This window comes from Pristis pectinata, chromosome 3, assembly GCF_009764475.1.
Source record: "Pristis pectinata isolate sPriPec2 chromosome 3, sPriPec2.1.pri, whole genome shotgun sequence".
Taxonomy (NCBI): domain Eukaryota; kingdom Metazoa; phylum Chordata; class Chondrichthyes; order Rhinopristiformes; family Pristidae; genus Pristis; species Pristis pectinata.
In genome coordinates, this window is record NC_067407.1 from 72,079,301 (window position 1) to 72,099,764 (window position 20,464).

Below are 20,464 nucleotides of genomic sequence, written 5' to 3' on the forward strand. Positions count from 1 at the left end.
TTGTGCAGAGAAAATAGGGCTTGTCAAATCTGTTAGCTTCTTTTCGAGAATGCAACAAGCAAAGTGCACACTAGCTGATGTGGTGTATTTGGATTCGATAGGTCTTCAATGAAAAGCCACAGGAGGGATTAACAAAAATCAAAGCACACAGTAGGGGCAGTAATATATTGCACAACTGAAACTGGTCAACAGATAGAAAACAAAAAGTAGGAATAAAGGGGGGATTTTCAGGTTGGGAGGGGTGCCACAGGGATCAGTGTTAAGACCACAGCTGTTCACAACCCACTTCAATGATCTTAATGAAGGAAACAAATGTAATATATTCAAATTTGCTAATGACATAAAGCAGGGTAGTAACATGGGCTGTAAGGAGGAAGCAGAAAGGCTTTAGGGAGATGCATACAGGTTAAGTGAATGGGCAAGGAAATGGAAGATGGAATAATGGAAAAATGTGAGGCCATCCAAACTGGAAGAAAAAATACCTTTTAAAAATGGCAAGAGAATTGAAAGGTGTTGGTGTCCTTGGATACCAATCACTGCAGGTGAACATGCAGGTACAGCAAGAAATTGGGAAGGCAAATGATATGCAATCCTTTACATGAGATTTGAATACTAGAGATGTCTTGCCACAATTATCTTGCCCTGATAAGATTGCATCCAAATATTGTGTAAATATCTGGTCTCCTTATTGGAGGAAGGATATACTTGCATTACAGGAGGTGGGATTAAATAGAGTGGGTTGATAATCCTGAGTTTAGAAGAATGAGACAGGGCAGATTCAGAACAGATTTCTCTGTTGGGGTATCAGGAATTGGGGATCACCGTCTCAAAATAAGGGATCAGCCATTCAAGGACAAATTTCTTCATCCAGAGATTAATGAATCTTTGGAATTCTTAATAGCTGTGGAGGGTCATTTGTAGATATTAGAGGAATGAAGTGATATGGATTTAGTGCAAGAAAATGAGGCAGATCAGTCATAACCTTATTGAACAGTGCCCAAGAAAATTCTTTAATGTGATTGGCTTGAGGGGATCACAGCTGTTCACCGCAGGGATGCTCTGAACTGAAGTTCAGGAGCACAGACTTTGGAACAGGGAGAGCTCTTGCAATAGTTTACTGAGATCTTTGTGGGAGGAAGCAATGGTCACAATTTTCAGACCAATTTTTTTTGGATAAGGTATTTATCTATTAGTCACATGTACATCAAAACACACAGTGAAATGCATCTTTTTATGTATCTGAAAATGTGTTGGGGGCAGCCCACAAGTGTCACCACTCTTCCAGCACCAAAACAGCATGCCCACAACTCCTAACCTGTACATCTTTGGAATGTAGGGGGAAACTGGAGCACCTGGAGGAAACCCACACAGACATGGAGAGAATGTACAAACTCCTTACAGACAACGACAGGAATTGAACCCAGTTTGCTGGCGCTGTAATAGCGTTATATTCTGTCATGTTACAGATATTATATAAAAGGTAAACTCATGGATCAGAGTTAGTCACCCAATGATATAACTGAGCAGTTTTGCACTTCACATAAATCCCCTGCCATTCCCAAAATTCTATGGCACTTGAAGTACGTCAATGGAATCTTAAACTACTTTCATCTTGCCAATAACAATAGGTTTCACTGCAGCCCCACAACAGACCTATGATTTATTTGTAGCTGCAATGATCAGTGTTCACAAAGCAGAAAAGAAAATACCCACTGCCCACCTCATTACATGTCATATTTTGTGCAGAAGCAGCTTTGGGGTTCGTTGATTCAGGCAATGCTGGCGTGGTGTCATCTTTTGCTTGCTTTGTCAAAACGCGCCTCTTAATATTTGGTAAGGAATATGTCTGCTCTTCTAATTCAGCTGAGGCCACATCTATCAAAAAAACCCAAAGACTGCTCGTTAAGGAGCTCAGGAGACTGGCAGCAGTAACAATAAAGGAAACATAACTGAACCTGCAGTGTAGAACAATAAATATTGAATATGCGCGAGTAGACGATCAGTTTGAAAATAATTCTGGCTCGAAGGATGAAGCAATTTGATTTTCAGCCAGTGATATGGCAATTTTGACTGTTTAACTCAGGAGTGGCTCAGCCAGACCATGATTGGATTTTCAGCGGTGAACATCATGTAAATAGTTGGCCATCCCACAATCCACTAACCACCTACCAATTGAACGTAGCAATGCCACAGGTGAAAAAAAACTCAGAAGCACGCAGAAAGTCTGAGATCACCCTCTAACCACTTAAAGACTCACCTCTTCCATCAGATTCCATTAAAATAATACTGTCCACTGGAACCCTTTGAACATCAACTGGGTATTCTTTTCTGAAAGCATACAATGGATTTAAGATAAACGCAGAATTTCAATAAACATTGAACATACTTTCCAGCCATGGTAAGCAGTATAGAAGGAAGCATTAAATTACACAGCTATTAATAGACAAAGAGAACAAATGTAAGACTATGGTAAATGGATTTCAAAATAGTCAAATGAACACTCACCCACTTTGCAACTACAAAAGATAGAACAAATTTACCTTTTAAATGGTAGAAAGCTAAAATACAGCAGAGGAACAAAGAGACTGAAAGCCCCATGTAAACAGATTAAAAGGTCAGGACCTGAGGAGAAGAATAATTAAAAAAGACTCATGGAATACCGGCTTTTATGTTCAGAGAACTGGAGTACAAGAGAAAAAAAAATGTTACTCCTTTACAAAGGCCTACTTAGATTACAACTGGAGTACAATGAGCAGCCCTGGACATCACCCTTCAGAGAAATATTGGCCTTGGAGGGGGTGCCCTGGAGATCTACCAGAATGAACTCTGGACTCCAAAGGTTAAATTACAAAGAAAGGTGGTGGACACTAGGGCTATGATCTCTGGAACATTGATGTAAAGGAGTGATACAACCTGGATTAATTTTTCAAGGTGTTAAATGGGATTGATAGGGTAGAAAGAGAAATTACTTCTGCTGACTGGGACTACAACGAAGAAACAGTGCCTAAAAATTAAAGCTTTCAGAAGTGAAGTTAGGGAAGACTACTTTGGCCAGAAGATGGCAAAAGTTTGCAACTCTTCCACAAATAGCAATTGATGTCAATATACTTATTTAATTCAGAGTTTGATAGACTTTTGTTAGCCCAAATTAATAAATGATATATGGGGCAGGGCAAAACCAGCATTATGAAGTTAGGTCAACCCTGGAAATATATTCTTGCATTCCTTCCCATATTCAGAAACTACCCAACACACTAGAACCAAATTAAACTCAGAGTGACCATTCATGTGAAGATTTGGGGGAGGGGGGGGGGGGGAGAGAAAAAAGGCATGGCTGATGTTAAACAATGTTAAGTTGTGTCTGAATCTATTTTATTACTTCTGCTAACATGAAATTCATTTACAAAGAAATGGTGTGAAAAAAGATGTTAGTTTTATTAAATAATAAAAATTGTTCAATATGGACTAATGAAAGATAGTCCCTGGTAAATCCATTCAGATCAGTCTTTATTCTGGAGAGTAGCTAGAATGTGGAATGGAGCTGCTTACACAAATAACAAATGCATTTGAGGGGAAACTACGAAAATTCAAGAGAGAAACAGAACCATATAATAGAAGATATACAAATGGGGTTCAGATGAAACGAGTGCGAGGAAGCTCTTACGAAGCATAGAAATTGGCATGGATCACGTGTGCTCATGTGCTAGTTTCTCACTGCACATGCTGTGTAATTATATGCAAGACTACACCAGTGAAAATTAATCTAGGTTTAGTTAGCAGCAGAATACAAATAAAACTGTACAACATCAGATTATAAAAATACACACAGCACATGCAACTAAAATCCAAATAAGAATTGAACAATCAAAGTTTGAGAAGCCTGGATTTACAAAGCAGAGAGCTGATGCACTGAGGAATAAGACCAGCTAGTCATATCTTTCTGCATTCAGTGGCAGCACAATAGAAACTTCACCATAAGGCAGAATGCATTAAGCATGTTACTTTAGGCAAGTACCTATGTAAAGAAGTTGCATGTGTAAACTAAATGAATTAGAAGACAAACTGGAGCTGTTCATGAAAAAAAATGGGCACTAGCTTGATCCAAATTGAGCTCATATTTAACACTGGATGTGGAGAAACAATCTCAAACTAAAGAATGGGAACTCCAAAACCAGAGTCTTCAATCTGCTCCACAAATACTGTCCCTTACAACCAACTCCATCCCTTTCCATGCCAAGTGTCCAAAACCGAGCTAGACAATTTACAATTTGAGATCAGCCTCAGGCCACATATCTATGTCAATAAGACCAAATACCTTTATCTCACTATCATTTGTCCTGCCTCAGCTCAAGTGCTGCCGAAACCTTGATCTAAACCACTTACCCTTAGGATCAACTATGCCAACCTCAAAACTTGAATTAACCTAAAATTTAAAATTTCTAATTTTTGCAACCCTCCATGGTTCTGCCCCTCTCCATCTCTGGAATTGTCTTCTGCCCTACTACATGAAAGTATCCACAATCTTCCAATTCTGTCCCAAATTCAATTGTTCCAAGCCTTGCATTCAGCTGCCAAGGCCTAAAATTTCCTCCTTTAACCTCTCCTCCTCTAACCCTTTACCCTCCTTTCAGATGCATCTTGAAACCTTACCTCTTTGACCAAGACTTAGGTTACCTGCCCCAATACTTCGATTACCTGCCCCAATACTTCCATCTGTGATTAAGTGTGAATATTTACTGATAACATTCCAGTGAAGCACCTTGGAATGTTTTACAACATGAAAGGGACTATATAAATGCAATTTACTATTGCTGAATGCTAAAACAATGGTACAGTTTTACGATCTGTGAAAATATTGCTACAATTTACATAGCCTGACCATCACAGAGAGCCTTGAATATCTTAGGGAAACGTCACAGAGCACATCATTCACTCCAGTTCATCTATGCAAATACTCCAAGGTATTCACAGTTACTATTTCACAATCCAGAATCTACCATAAATTCATAATTTAGGTTAAATTTATGAAGATGATTTGATTCCTAAATCCATATTATTCTCAGAATAAATTCTGATGCAGTAATCTGAATAGTAAATTTTGTAGAGTAAGTGACTGTGTAATGGCAGCCCAATCCCATGATACAACACTACAAACTAAACCAATTCAGGGCCATTTGTTCACAATGAGCTGCTTTTATTTACGTTTGGATTTTGCATTACAATGGCAGAATCTCTGCAGCTACAGAACCAGAGTTACATTTGCTTACAAATTTGTTAGTTAATAGCAGAACAGCAAGATTAAAAGGAAGATAATATCAAAAACATTCACGAAAGGAACAGCAGTAAAGAGCAGAGATCAAATCGTTGGATACTCTGTGTTAATTTATTATTTGCAGAGTTAAAATGAGCAGTTTCCACACTGTTTAGGAAGTTTCCAGTGCAGTAATAGTTTAGTGAACAATGATTCCTGGCTTGGCAAGGCGCTCAAGGAACACTTGTAGAAAATGGAAAAATATCATGTGGGAAAAGAAATAAATCCACAAGGATGGCCGAAAATAGGCACACACTTTCAGATCTTGACTACCGACTCTTTAAAATAACAAACGTACAAAGCATCAAAAGCAAATGAAGCCATTTATGAGACCTTGCAATGCTAATCCCAGCTGCTATGTAAGCACTTCAATGACACTTACCCCTCATCAGGTAAACCAAGATTGCTTTAAAAGATGAAAGAAAATAAGAAAAAGGCAATAAGCTCATATTAATGCTTATAGATTGACACATTAAAAAAAGAAATCAGTATACTAATACTTTGTCTTTGACAAAATCTTTAAAAACCATTTTAATGTAACATAAGGCTCCATAAAACTAAATTTAGATCACAAGAGTTAGCTCTGCTCAATCAAAGTATAATTCAATTATTCGACTTAATATACATCTCAATCCCTTGAGCAATTTAATACTATAAAACTTGAACAATACTAGAATGAGGTCTCCACTTCACAAAATGCAGCAGCCAATTTTAATTGATTAGCTTTATTTACCTCCCATTGTAAGTGGGAGGTTTTAAAGTTTAAGCTGTGACACCAATTGTCATAAAATTGTTTCTAGACCTTTGAAACGCCAAATGGTTTGTGCCTTTTAAAAAAGTATTCTACTGTTCAGGAATTTCAAAGCACCAACACCTTCCACTGCAAGGTGATGATCTAATTAAGACACACTGCAAATCAACATTTTGCCAACTGTTCTAAAGGTCCAAACCATGTGCCAATATTCATTGGATTTAAATGTAATATCAGACTAAGGGGTGCAGTTTTCAACCCATGTAGAAAATTTCTTTTTGTCTCAAAACAATAGGTAACATCTCATAACAACTATTTAATCATTCTAGTTAATTTAGCAACAGAAATGATAGCATGATATCATTTGATAGGATAATATTTTGGAACCATTATTAAAAGAATGCACAATATACATGACTGAGATACCTCAAAAACATTTTTACCCAACTGACAAGGGCAACATCCATGAAAAACATTAGCAGCAGATACTAGGCAAGTGGCATAAAAATAAAAGGAACTCATCTTCATAAAGGACACGGATATAGCAACTCCAAACCACACAGCAGGCACTGAACTAAGCTATTAAATTATTTTGGTTTGAAAAAAATTGCTAATGATGCAAAAAATACCATCAGAACGTGGCAAACCCACAAACCAGTTAGCATATGAGAAGAACAGGCACACCCAAAACAATAACTTGGGATTTATCTTTGCAGATGGTACCTAACAAGTACTTATTGTTTGTATTATCCATCAGTTCTTTAATTGCTAAATCTCCTGCCCTCAGTTTGTACTGGCCATTTGATTGCATCCCAAAAGCTTGCCAACTGAAGGGTAAATCCTACATGGAAGACAATACAATATATTCAAATTTTTTGCAGTTGTATTTTGTTGATGTTCTATGAAAATAGTATGCAAATATTCCATGTTTGAGAGGTGAAGGCAATAATGTCATTTCTCAGGTCTCAGATAGTTTAGAAAATCAACTTCATATATAACAGATTAATTTTAAAAATATTTTGGCAATTCTTGCTGGTTTTCAGGACACGCATTCTCCTCAAAGAATAAAGGATGGTCCTTCTGCTGATGCCTCCAATTCTGCTGTGCGGGATCAAACAATTTTGCCTCCATACTTACTTGAAACTCATCTCAGGTGAATTTTCTCCCCAAGGTCTGAGGGCAGTGAAAAATGCAGCTCATCCTGCAGCATCCTAACTGGTGGCCGGTAGCCAAGATCTAAAACACTGGACATAGCACATTAAGTGCAGTCCCTGCATACGTGTACTGACACAGATGCAGAGGGCTAATCACAGTGAACTCCACACTCTTAAGTATGGCAGCAAGGTCCAGAAAACTATTTGGCCTCTAGGAGTATATTGCAGAGATCCTGTGCCCGGAATGCCTGGATAGATTTAGAAAGATGGCAAAGCTGGGCATGGAGCTTTGGATTCAATCAAAGCTGCCAGGCACATCCAGTGACAATTTAAAATGATTAAAATTGAAGTAAGTAGAAAGTTCTGCTGTTGGATTCCACATAGAATCCAAAAACAGAGCATAGTGACAGATGGCACTGCATCTGTTAGCGAGTCCTGGCCTCTCAGCACTTGTGCGCAAGTCCAGGAGTTGCTTCTAGTCAAATGGCTGAATGCCAGCAGCTCTCTTCGAACCAAAGGCCACAGCCAGCATGAGGCAGCCCAATGCCTCTATACGTTTCTAGCACTGATCCCCAACTGATTTAAATCACAAATGGCAAGCGTGGTTCTGAATCTGCACCTCTCGAAACAGCGAGATTGACCCTTATTGGTAAATGACTGTCAGAAGGTTGCAGGTTCAAATTCTACTCCGGCATTTAACACAAAAAATCCATTCTGATGTGCCAGTCCTGTGACAATAAGATGCTGTATTCAGGTGAGTTAAACCAAGTTCCTAGCCATCATCTTCTGGACATTAATAAAATCTCTTGGCTCTATTTCAAAGAAAAGCTGAGTTTTTTTGAGTGACCCAGCCAATATTCATGGAAAGATTTGCTCTTTGTGACACCTTGTCCAAATTTGCTGCCGTCTCCCATACTGCAACACTGACCACATTTCCAAAGTAATTTATTGGCTGTGAAATGGTGACATATTCAGATCAGATCATGAAAGCACTACACAAATTTTAAAATACTTTCCCTATGCCAAGTATAAAGCATTTATTATTTTACTCAAGCAAGCGAATTCCATTCTAAGCTCAAAGGATTCACAAATCAATTACAATAGCAGCTGCATTTTAGAAAAGTAACGCAATGAAGTGGAGTATGTTGGACCATCTGCCTCTAAATTTAGTATTCCACTTATACTAAACACTTCGATCAAAGTGTACTATTTGACTGCAGTTGGTAAAAATCATAACTGCACAAAGGAAAATTGCTACAGAACACACAGCTTAGCTTGATTCCATCTGTGAAAGGAGTTTATTAAATCAGGAAACCAAGATTCAAGTGCTGGTATCATAGAAACTTACCATCAAGGTTAATGAATTTACCACTCTTTTGCACTTACTGTTTGAGGTTCAAAAGGTATTTAAATAGCTCCAATATTACTAAATATGATACTGGCAATTAAAATCAATGAAAACCTAAATTTCTTTTATTCATGAATAAGTACAGCATGTTGAACACTAAAAAGATGACCCATATGTAGGGAGGAAGACGTAGATATAGTTCTTAATGAATACATTATGTCCATTATTATGAAAAGCGCGGATATTGCAGACACTGTGGTAAAAGAGGAATTGTGTGAAAGGTTAAGATGGACACAGAGGAAATATTGAACAAGTTTAACATCTTTGAAAATAGAATAATATTGCATATCCCAGAGGAACTGTATTCCACGCTGATAAGAGAAGGAAACAATGGCGTTTCTGACCATCATTTTCCAATCCTCCCTAACTACAGGCAGTTATTATGGACAACTGGAAGACTGCAAACCTCATGCCTTGTTTAAAAATGAATAAAAGGAATGAGTTAATAGACCAACCTAGCTGACGGGGAAATTATTGGAAATAATTCTGAGGGCAGTATTAATTGCCCATTGGAAAGGCATGGCCTAAGAAAGAAGGTTGCTTAAACTGATTAATGCAAAGCCACACCTGATTAATGACGGAATTTTCTAAGGAGATAACATGAGGGCAGTCTGTATGATGAAGTTGATATGGATTGTGCCAATGGTATTGACAAAGTCCCATGTGGCAGACTGATCAGATAAATGAAAGGCTGTAAAATCCAAGAGCATGCTGTAATGTTCTATGTAACATGGCAAGTTGGATATAAAGTTGAGAGTAGAAGAAAGCACTAAAAGTTGATGAGTATTTTGGTGACAAAAGATTGTTTGCAGAGTCGTTCTGCATGGCTTAGTATTAGGTCCCTTTTCAACGTTTCTTTAATGACTTAAACTTAATGTAGGGCCAAGAATGAGAAAACTGCATGATACAAAAATTGGACCAGTGATTAGTATTGGGGAAGAAAGCCAAAGACCATACATGGTGCAGGTACACGAAGGTAGCAAGACATATTGATAGGGTAGAAATGAAGGCACACATACTACTTTTCTTTATTAGCTGAGAAACACAATATGGAGCGAGGAACCGTGTAACACAAGTTAGGCTCAGCTGGAGTACTGTTTATAGTTCTAATCACCGTATTACAGAAAGGATATGATAAGATACGAAAGGAGATTTATTACGATGTTGTCAGATCTAGAGAATTTTTGCTAAGAGGAAAGAAAAGCTGGTGTTAGTTTTCTGGTTAAGGGATATTAAAATGTGTGCAAAATTGAGAAACTTACAGTAAATAGGAAGGATGCCCCCGAATAAAGGCAACACTAATAACGGGAAATGGTAGGATGGTCACAGGAAAGTTGACAGCCCATATAAAAAAAGCCAAGGAGCATTTTTACTTAAACCTAGAGGATGACAAAGGTCTGGAACACTTCCTGAGAAAATGGCAGAGACAGGATTCCTCGGTGTTTAAATAAAAACAAAACTTGGATGTAGCCTTGATAATGGAGTAAATTACAAACTACTGACTAGGGCTAGTAAGTAGGATTAGCCCAAAAAAAGATCTTTTTCAATCTGCTGAATAGCCAGGAGGCACTGCAAGTTTTAATGATCCCACAAATAAAAGTTTGGTCAGACCACGATATGGATCATTTTGGAGATGTAAAAGGTAAAGAATGGAGAGGGTTAGACTTGAGCTTCTTGGCACCTGATGCTACGGCCATCAATGAAGGAAAGTTTTGGAAATAAGAAGTGATGAGAACTTTTAAGCTGCATTGTTTCTAACCAGATAGCCATGGAAGCCAGCAAACAAGGGGATGATGGGTGAAGTTTACTGAAGTTGGAAAAGGAAAGGCCAACCAGGAAAGTGGCTGAATCAAGTTTAGAAGTAATAAAAGCTTGGAAATGGACCAGTTATGTCTGTTCCTCAGCATAGCTTGAATTACTGAGTCACAACTAGTTTTAAAACCAATAAATGCTAATATTGCAGATATAAGTATCTAGTTTCCTTAAGACTGTTGACAATTATAGCAACTTTTTGAAGGTCAGGCACATGAAACATCAAAACAATCACAATGAATGTGCAGCTGAACACAAAGAGCAGAACTTACCTCTGGGCTGCTGTTTTTATCATTGGTTGTGCATTGGCATGGTGAAAGCGCCTTCCACGAACAACTACTCCTGGCCCCGAAGAGCTACTAATTACTAAGCACTTGCTTCGATTTTTATCAATCTCTTTGTTCAACGCATGTGGTGAGGATACTGTTGACATACTTCCACTGTAAGCAAGAAATTACCACCTCAGTACACTTTGCATAGAAAATATGCATAATTATGATCCACTGAAAATAGCAACAAATGGAACTTGGGAGCAGGATGGGAGTGCAGTGGGGAGATGTGTGTATCACACAAAGCTGGAGTGTAGGAGACTTGGCACATAACATCTGGTGCCTCATGACTCCAAATAAGCAGTTAAAAAACTTGTAGATGCCTACTCTGAATTATCAGGGGAGCCTCTGTATCAAACAAAAGAACTAAAGTGGTGTTAAACAAAATCTGTTCGTGTTCACAGCAGTCAATATATTCTCACACAAAGTTGAACTTTGATAGAAGATGCAGTAGCAAGAACATTCTTCTGGCTCTACATACATCTTTGAGAAATGACAAAAGCTGGAAATGCTTCAATCACCCTGAACATTTGGCACTTTAGGTCTTTGCAACTGCACTTGCCCCCAAAGAACCAGTGTCCTCATGAGACACCCTCAACTCACTTACTATTCAAGCTTCAAGCACAGCATTTAATCAACAATGCTTTAGTTCATAATTCTATGGCCAACATAGAGATAGGTTTTTTAGTTTCAAGAACATTGAAATAGCAAGCAATTGAAAAGGACACTTGGCCTGCAAGCTACTTCTCCACAGCCCGAAGCAGAATAAATGTTTTAGTGAAATTTGTTTCAGTCTGTGAGGACTAGCCCTTAGTCAGTAGCTTGTAATTTACTCCATTGTCAAGACTACATCCAAGTTTTGTTTTTATTTAAACACCAAGAGGAATCCTACCTCTTGCCATTTTCTCAGGCAGTGTTCCAGACATTTGAACTGTTAGATAGTCAAGGATGCAGATAGCAGACAAAACAAAAGCAACACATTCTTTCATGCAGAATTATGGTCTGGAGTGCGTAATCAGAAAGCATAGTGAAGAGGATTAATTAATAACTTTTAAGCAAAAAGGAATTTGATAAATATTAGGAAGAGAAAGCTTACAGGGCTCTAAAAGGAAAAGAGCGGGGAAGCAAGACTAATTGGACAGCTGAACAAAAGATCCAACACCAATATGATGGGCTGAAAGAACTCTCATGCTATTTGAACTTCTTTACTATCTAAGATATGAAAGCCAATACTTTGACTTGCTCAGATTAATATTCTCAATGAAATGAACACAAGTTTTGAATTCAACAATATTGCACTAGTTTAGGAACATAACCATCAAACCTTTAAAAATAAATGTTCATTCCAAAATACTCAAGCACAAACCACTTCACAAGTTTGACAGACCTTAGTTTCCTGCTTGGTCCCAGCATGTTGAGGCCAATTGCATTTCCTTTCAAAGCTTTGCAGAAGCCAGTTGCTTGGTTTTTTCTTGTGTAGCTTCTCAAGAAATTTGTAGCTTTAACTGATTCCGGTGAAAATGGAGCTTTGGTCTAAGAGGAGGCGATCACATATTGCACTTTATTTAAAGATCTTTCCACATTTGCAATAAGTTGCAACTGATATTTTATTTTATCATTACACACTAATCATTCCCATTACACTTTGTTGACTCCACCACTATTTCTTTGAAGCTCAAATCTTGGAATTCATTTCATCTGTAAAGGGAATAAAATCCCTGCATCTTCTTTTACAAAGCAATATTCTTCTCGTTTTTGCAGCCGAGATGATCTGAAAGAGCATTATCATTCAGTCTTAAGTTTATCAAGATGAAAATAAGGAACTGTCTCATGTTTTCGGTTTAACAAAGACTCTACTCGCAATTCAAAAACAATGATGGAAAAAATATCAAAATGATAAAAATTGCTGAAAACACTCAGCAAGCTGTTGTAAGAACACAACCAGTTCATGATTTAGATGCAGAATTTCCTGAAGTCTTAAAAATACAAAAACAGAAGAGCAGGGAAGTGGTAGTCCCTGCTCAACTTACCGATTTCTATTTACCCAAAGCACCTACTGATTTTTATTCTTTCAATAAATATAACACTTCACCTGCTGACATAATATTTTGAACTTCATTTGGTTATTTGGAAAGAGATGTACCGAGGTATTGTAACATTGTCAGCTGCATGTTGGTCTGGATGTCAACCTACCTTTAAACTATTGGGGTTTTTTTGATCACGTGTGGTTTAAGAGGAAATCAATTTAAAAAGGTATTGGTATTGTATTGTTTTATTATTACCACGTGTGTGATAATACAGTGAAAAACTTAGATTTGCAAGCCATCCATACAGATCATTTCAAAACACAAGTACAGAGGTAGTGCAAGGGAAAAGCAACAACAGAATGCAGAATATAGTGTTACAGTTACAGAGAAAGTGCAGTGCGGGTGGGCAATTAGGTGTAAGGGCCATGATGAGGTAGACTGAGAGATCACGAGTTCAACTTTAATGTACAAGAGGTCCGTTCAAGAGTCTTATAACAGCAGGATAGAAGCTGTCCTTGAGCTTTTGTATCTTCTGCCTGATAGGAGGAGGGAGAAAAGAAAATGTCTGGGGTGGGAGGGGGTCTTTGATTACGTTGGCTGCTTTTCTCGAGGAAACAAAGTGTTGATAGAGTCCATGGAGAGGAAGCTGGTGTACCGAGCTGCGTCCACAACTCTCCGCAGTTTCTTAAAGGTCTTGGGCAAAGCTGTTGCCATACCAAGATGTGATGCATCCAGATACAAAGTTTTCTGTGGTGCATCTATAAAAATTGGTGAGGGGCAATGGAGACATGCCAAATTCTAGGGAAGTAGAGGCACTGGTGTGCTTTATTGGCCAGAGCATCCATGTGGTTGAACCAGGACAAGTTATTGGTGATGTTTACACCAAGGAACTTGAACCTCTCAACCATCTCCAACTTAACACCATTGATACATACAGGGGCATGTGCTCCACTCCACTTCCTGAAGTCAATGACCAGCTCTTTTGTTTTGCTGAAATTGAGGGAAAGGCTTTGTCCTGACACTATGCCGCTAGGCTCTCCATCTCCTTCCTGTATTCCAACTCATCATTATTTGAGATCCAGCCCACTACAGTGGCGTCATCTGTGAACTTGTACATGGAGTTAAAGCAGAACCTGGCCACAGAGTCATGAATGCATAGGGAGTAAAGTAATGGGCTGAGGACACAGCCTTGTGGGGCACCAGTGTTGAGGATGACAGTTGCAGAGGTGTCGCTACCTATCCTTACTGATGCGGTCTGTTGATCAGGAAATCAAGGATCTGGCTGCAGAGGGAGGTGCTGAATCCTAGGTCTAGGATTTTGGAAATGAGTTTGTTTGGAATTATGGTATTGAAGGTGTAGCTGTAGTCAATAAATAGAAGTCATAATGGACCAATTAAGTATGTAATATTGATTACTTTAATCCTGTATAGTCTACTGAAAAATAGAAGACAAAAACTCTCTTGGTATTTCAGTGTTACGTAGTTATCCAACAATGAAGCATGGCATTTTAACTACTGTGATAAGTAGTTGTATGTTACATATATGATCTCATTTGAAGTGTAACCAGTTGATTTAGATATACCCAAATTCAAATGAAGACCCTATCCCTTTTCAAAAGATTTGTCACCACAGAAAAGCTATATGCATCATAAAAATCACAGAAGTTCTTCAATGTGAAGTCTTACTCTGGAATATTGTTTTAATCCTTTTAAATATGAACTAAGAGAGAAAAAGAAGTTTGATTCAATGAGTTTTGTTAATCAGCTAACAATCAAGAAAATATGTTAAGATGAAGTTGCCTCGTGAATGGATTATGCCCTTGAGAATATTACCCATTACATGGATTCAGAATTAAACAATGGAGCCCATAATGTTAGATTGATTCTCTGAAGCTTTTGACAATTATCAAGGATGACAGGATAGGTTTGAGATATTTGTCTCTTGAATGGCCTCAGGTAATAGTCTCAATTACATTGATTAAAGTTTATGACTGTGCAAATTGAACCCATTCAACTTGAAAAGTAAGGCTCATCAGCAGACTCATTTAATTAATTATCAATATGTTGAATTCCCATGTCACCACAGAAGGACGTTGGAAAAGTAGTTCCCAAGGGATCTAATACTGAAATGGGTAAAAGGAGACTCCATGAAGACAGGGTTAAAGCTTTGTGAAATGAGCTCCTTTGCTCTGTGATACCAGAAGTCCATTCAGGGTTTCTGGTAAGCTTTCTTTCTCATTAGGTTAAGATGGTACATTTTGTTTCACACAATGTCAGGAAGGTTCCATAAACCACGCCAGACAAAGATGCTAGAAATCTGAAATAAAATCAAGGCACACTCAATAGGTCAGGCAGCATCTATGGAAGGAGAAAGAGAGTTAATGTTTCAGGTCAAAGACCCTTTAAATATTCATGATCACAATAGTTCTTTCCTTTATGCCTTCTGGTTTATCGGGAAAATCAACAGGAGGAAGTGGAGATAGTGAGGAAGGAAACAAGGAATAGGGATATCTAGTTTGCTCATCTAACAGCATAATCAGTCAATCCCTGGACAAAAAGAACACAAAGCAGGTTAGAATTTAAACTGCTGACTTCCTGCCTGATAAAGGAACAGAAGGGCAATGGAGTACACGAAATGATACTTCGATATCTGTTCAGTAGGGCAGACAGGAAGTATGCCAGACCTCCTTAATACCATCAGGAATAGCAATAGTTTTGACTGTTTAACATGGTTACTGCAGTGTACATGTTTTCCTGTTTTTTTTTGTTACAATGGATTACATCGAGGTACACAAAAAAATTTGGCAACGTTTATCTATGAAAGAGCTCTGCTTATGGCTAACAATTACATTCATAAATTTGCAGGCAAAGCAACTCACAGTAAACCAACAGGCCAGTCAGTCAGATTGCTCTGTCTCTTTCAAAATACTACCTCGCTCCACAACTTTCCCAAGATTGAAAGGAACAGAAGAGCATTGTATTAAAAGCATTGTTAAATAATTATACTCATTGCAACATGCTCTCGGATCACTCTAACTTGAGGTAATAGGCAGCAAAGGGTGGACTCCTGATAAGGAATTCAAAGTCTACTTACAACAGAGAGATACCTTGAATCCAAGAGTAAACTTGCAGCATATTTGACATTTTAAAAAATTCTACCGAATGTCAATACAAGTCCAAACAGAAGTCCAATTAGTGCAAGGCATCAATACATTTACCAAGTTGTGCACTATTGGTTATCTGGAATCCATGAGGTCATAATGTGTCAAAGTAGCTTAGAATGCCCGAATCATCAATGAGGTACTCAGCTCACAAATTCTGACTCTTAAACCACTGCTGTACCCAATGGCTTGCGGGAGCCAAAGGGGAGACGTTGAGGTGACCCTGCTCAAGGGCGAAGGGAGTTCAGCGAGTGTGACCAGAAGTGCACTGTAGAGTCACTCAAAGACTTTCAGGTCAACTAGAGAGCACGATTAATCGCACAACTGACCATAATCCATCAAAATAACACACACAAATAACTTTATAATAATCCACAATGCAAAATGAAGATTTTACATATTCCAAATGACCACCCTGTGAAATCTCTTAATGAGACAAAGGATAGAAGATTAGTTTCCTCAGATTCCTTGCCTGAAAAGGCTGGAGTCTTGCCTTGGCAACACGCCGATTTCAATTCTCACACATCTACTCTCACACATCTACTCTCACCCATTTCCCCAGAATTACAATAGCATTCCACTTGACTTTATTTGCATCCCACCAGCCTGCCATCTTCAAACCAGCTCATCTTCAAACTGGCAAACCAGTGCCATTTCCAGCATCTTCCACTCGATGCTACCACCAAAACAAAAACTACTTTTAGCATCCCCACCCCCCACCCCTTTGAATGATCTCACACTCATTCCATCCTCTCCATAACAAAAATAGGATTGCTAGAAGAACTAAACCAGCCAAGCAGTGGCTGTGGAAACAGAAACCAGTTAGAACTGAGAAAGGGTCGCTGACCCAAAATGTTAACTGCCACACGAGTGGCATCGGTGCTGTGTTTTTCTATATATAAAAAGGTAACACTAATAATGATTGATCCGTACACGAATGTAAAGGTTTGCACTTTTTTTTAAAATGATGAATAAAGTCTATTTTGGATTAAAAATGTTAACTGATTTCTCTTTCCACAAATGCTGTTTGGCTAACTTCGTTCTTCCAGCATCTGCAGTTTCATTTCCTTTCCAGCCTCTCTGAACTTGCTCTCCTATACAATTCCAATGAAGCTCAAAGGCTTGAGGGACAACATATTTTGCCTGACAAATTACAGCTTTCCAGGCTCAGAGAGTTCAATATATTGGGAAGCAAGGCAGGAGATTGCTGGGGTCCTGGTAGAAATCTTTGTATCTTCATTAGCCACAGATGAGGTATCAGAAGACTGGAGGATGGCAAATGTTGTGTTTATTTCAGAATGCCTGCAAGGACAAGCCAGGGAACTACAGGACAGTGAGCCTTACATTAATGATAGGAAAGTTACCGGAAGGGATTCTGAGGGACAGGACTTATTTGCATTTGGAAAGGCAAGGACTGATTAGGGAAGGTCAACATTGCTTTCTTTGTGGGAGATCATGTCTCGCAAATATGACCGAGTTATTTCTGAGGAGGTGACCAAGAGCACTGATGAGAGGAGGGTGGTGGGCGTTATCTACAAGGACTTTAGCAAGGCCTTTGACAGGGTCCTGCATGATAGGCTGGTCTAGAGGTTAGAATACATGGGATCCAAGGCAAAACAGAAAATTGGATACAAAATTGGCTTGATGGTAAGGGGCAGCGGGTGGTAATGGAGGGCTGCTTTCAGATTGGAGGTCTGTGACCAGTGGCGTACTGCAGGGGATCAGTGCTGAATCCCTTCTTGCTTGTCAAATGAGTTGGATGAAAATGTCGGTGGCACGATTGGCAAGTTTGCAGATGACACCAAAACTGTTGGTATAGTAGACAGTGGAGGTGGTTATCCAATATCATAACAGGATCCAGATCAAGGGGAAAGGGGGCAACAGAATGGCTGATGGAATTTAACTCAGGACATGGCAAGGCAGGTAGGCAGAATGGCAGGGCCCTGGGGGAATGTTGTAGAACAGAGGGAACTAGGGGTACAAGTACAGAGTTCCCTGAAAGTGGCGACATTGGTAGACAGAGTATGAAGGTGGTGTATGGTTTGTTTGCCTTGATCAGCTGAGGCAGAGTATAGGAGTTGGGATGTCATGTTACAGTTATAGAAATTGTTGCTTAGGCCACACTTGGGAGTAATGTGTGCAGTTCTGGTTGCCACACTATAGGAAGCATGTGACTAAGTGAAAGAGGGTGCAAAAAAGATACACAGGAAAGTTGCCTGGACTGGAGGGCTTGAGTTACTAGGAGAGACTGGATAAGCTGGGACCATTTTCCCTGGAGTGGAGGATGAGAGGTGACTTTATACTGGTTTATAAAATTATGAGGGGCATAGACAGAGTAGATAATCACAGTCTTTTTCCCAGGGTAGGGAGTCTAAAACTAGAAGGCACAGGTTTAAGGTGAGGGCGAGAGATTTAAAGGGAATCTGAGGGGCAGGTTTTTCCACACAGAGGGAACATAGAACGAGTTGCCACAGAGGTGGTAGAGGCAGGTACAATTACAACATTGAAAAGACATTTGGACAGGTATATGAACAGGAAAGGTTTAGAGGGATATAGGCCAAATGCAGGCAACTGGAATTAGCATTGATAGGCAGTTTGGCTTGGACAAGTTGGGCCGAAGGGCTGGTTTCCATGCTGTAGGAATCTATGAATAAATTTCATACAACAATTCTGCTTTTCTCATTCACACCTCTTATTTGCTTCTTCCATTACATTTCCCTATTGGACTTGAATCATCACCGTGTGTTATTTAATCTCTCCTCCTTCCATATGATCATCACCTTGTGTTTTGTTCTTTCTTCCTCTTCTCCACTGGCCTATTAAACCTAGATTTATCTCAATTCACACAAAAGGTCATCATACTCAAATGTTAACTGTTGTGTCTCAGATACTACCTGACTTGTTGAGCATATTCAGCAATTTCTTTTTACTTATTTCAGATTTCCAGCATCCCATGTGGAATTATCAGGACTAATTAAACACAAACCAACTTCTTCTCTAAGGAAAGGTCATGGTAAAATTTGATGCACATTACAAAAAATTCAGGGTAGACTGCTTAATAACAATCAATCGAATTCCAGGATGTTGACAGTTGAGGATATTGCCAAAGGTAATGCTACTGAAGGTTAAGGTTTGGTTTGGTTTTTATTTGTGGTCATTAACTGGTTCCTCTGTGACAAGAATGTTACTTGCTACATATCAGCTGAGGCTTCAATATTGTCCAGATCTTAGCATCTAGAGACATGTACTGCTCCACAACATGAGGGACTGCAAATGGAAATGAATATTCTGCAAATGTCATCACCTTTTCTGACGCTTTGGCAAGAAGTGTTTAGATGAAGTCGATAAAGATGGTTGGGCATTAGACACTGTCCCAGGGAACTGCAATTTCCTGATCTTTGAGTTAATTGCACTTCAATAAAATACCAACTTCCTTTGTATTATTTCATCTGGTCCAAGGTAATTTACAAGAACTAGTCACACTGGACAAGTTCTTGCATTGTGAAACTGTTCCTGAATAACAGTATCATGCAGCAAAATCAAACTCTGCATGGATTACTGATTCTTTGAAGCAGTGGAGATTATGGTCTACACAGACAGCAGGGCAGAGAGTTAGAATGAACACCAAAGTGTTATGATGATTTCAATTCCCCAAATTCCATCAAAAACTTGTACAATAGCACACAAGCCCTTGAAAATACCAAGTCTTCAAAAACCACCAAGACTGATTAGTTATTCTGTCACAAATTGGCCGCAAAGTTTAGTTTTCAAATCAAAACTTTTTACAAGCACGTTCAAACACATCAGTCCTTTCCAGGAGACATGTCCACGTTGTTGCAAAAGTTACAAATATCTTCAACAACTTTGAAAGTCAGTTCCTTACCTTTGGTTTTTCAGCTTCCATCTCTTCACTATCGGCACTCAACAAACTAGACACACTGCAAAGTGAAAAATGCATGTCAGTGGAAACTTAAAAATCAGACAGTTAAAGAAATATCACCAAAATGTCCTACTGACAAAATTGCCTCCTTATCTGTTAAGGGAAGAGTCTTTGAATGAATCCATTGAAGTGCAGAGGCAACCGAGGGGACATATAACAAGGCAACTATTATGGGATGTCACACTGCAATTGTACAAAACATTGGTTCAACTGCATTTAGAGTATTATGTACAATTCTGGTCACCGCACTACAGGAACGATATGGTAGCGAGAGACTCATTAAATGTTGACACAAGAGACTGCAGATGCCATAATCTGGAGCAAAATAAACTGCCAGAGGAACTCAATGGGTTGAGCAGCATCTGTGGGGGCAAAGGGATAGTTGACATAACAGGTCGAGACCCTACACCATGCAGTCCTGATGAAGGGTCTTGACCCAAAACGTCGACTATCCCTTTGCCTCCACAGATGCTGCTCGGCCCGCACAGTTCCTCCAGCAGACTGTTTTTCACCAGGAAGTGGCCTGGAATGGAGGGATACAGTTATAAGGAGAGATTGGATAGGCTGGGTT

General features: G+C 39.0%; 1 protein-coding gene across 4 annotated transcripts in view; it reads right to left on the bottom strand.

The window, feature by feature from the left end:
• The window catches only part of senp6a (SUMO specific peptidase 6a), a 74,114-nt gene extending 54,223 nt beyond the window's left edge, over positions 1 to 19,891 (bottom strand). Inside the window, exons 1-6 of one of the 4 annotated variants that reach the window (XM_052012853.1) lie at positions 19,837 to 19,885; positions 12,153 to 12,298; positions 10,709 to 10,876; positions 5,694 to 5,717; positions 2,258 to 2,328; positions 1,721 to 1,875 (exon numbers count right to left, since the gene is read on the bottom strand). In XM_052012853.1, coding sequence (XP_051868813.1) covers positions 1,721 to 1,875; positions 2,258 to 2,328; positions 5,694 to 5,717; positions 10,709 to 10,876; positions 12,153 to 12,298; positions 19,837 to 19,857 — 585 coding nt within the window. In that variant the 5' untranslated portion in view covers positions 19,858 to 19,885. Of the gene's footprint in view, positions 1 to 1,720; positions 1,876 to 2,257; positions 2,329 to 5,693; positions 5,718 to 10,708; positions 10,877 to 12,152; positions 12,299 to 19,836 lie in introns of all 4 variants that reach the window. The other 3 variants (XM_052012854.1, XM_052012855.1, XM_052012856.1) reach the window with 3 other exon arrangements.
• Positions 19,892 to 20,464: the final 573 nt, after the last annotated feature.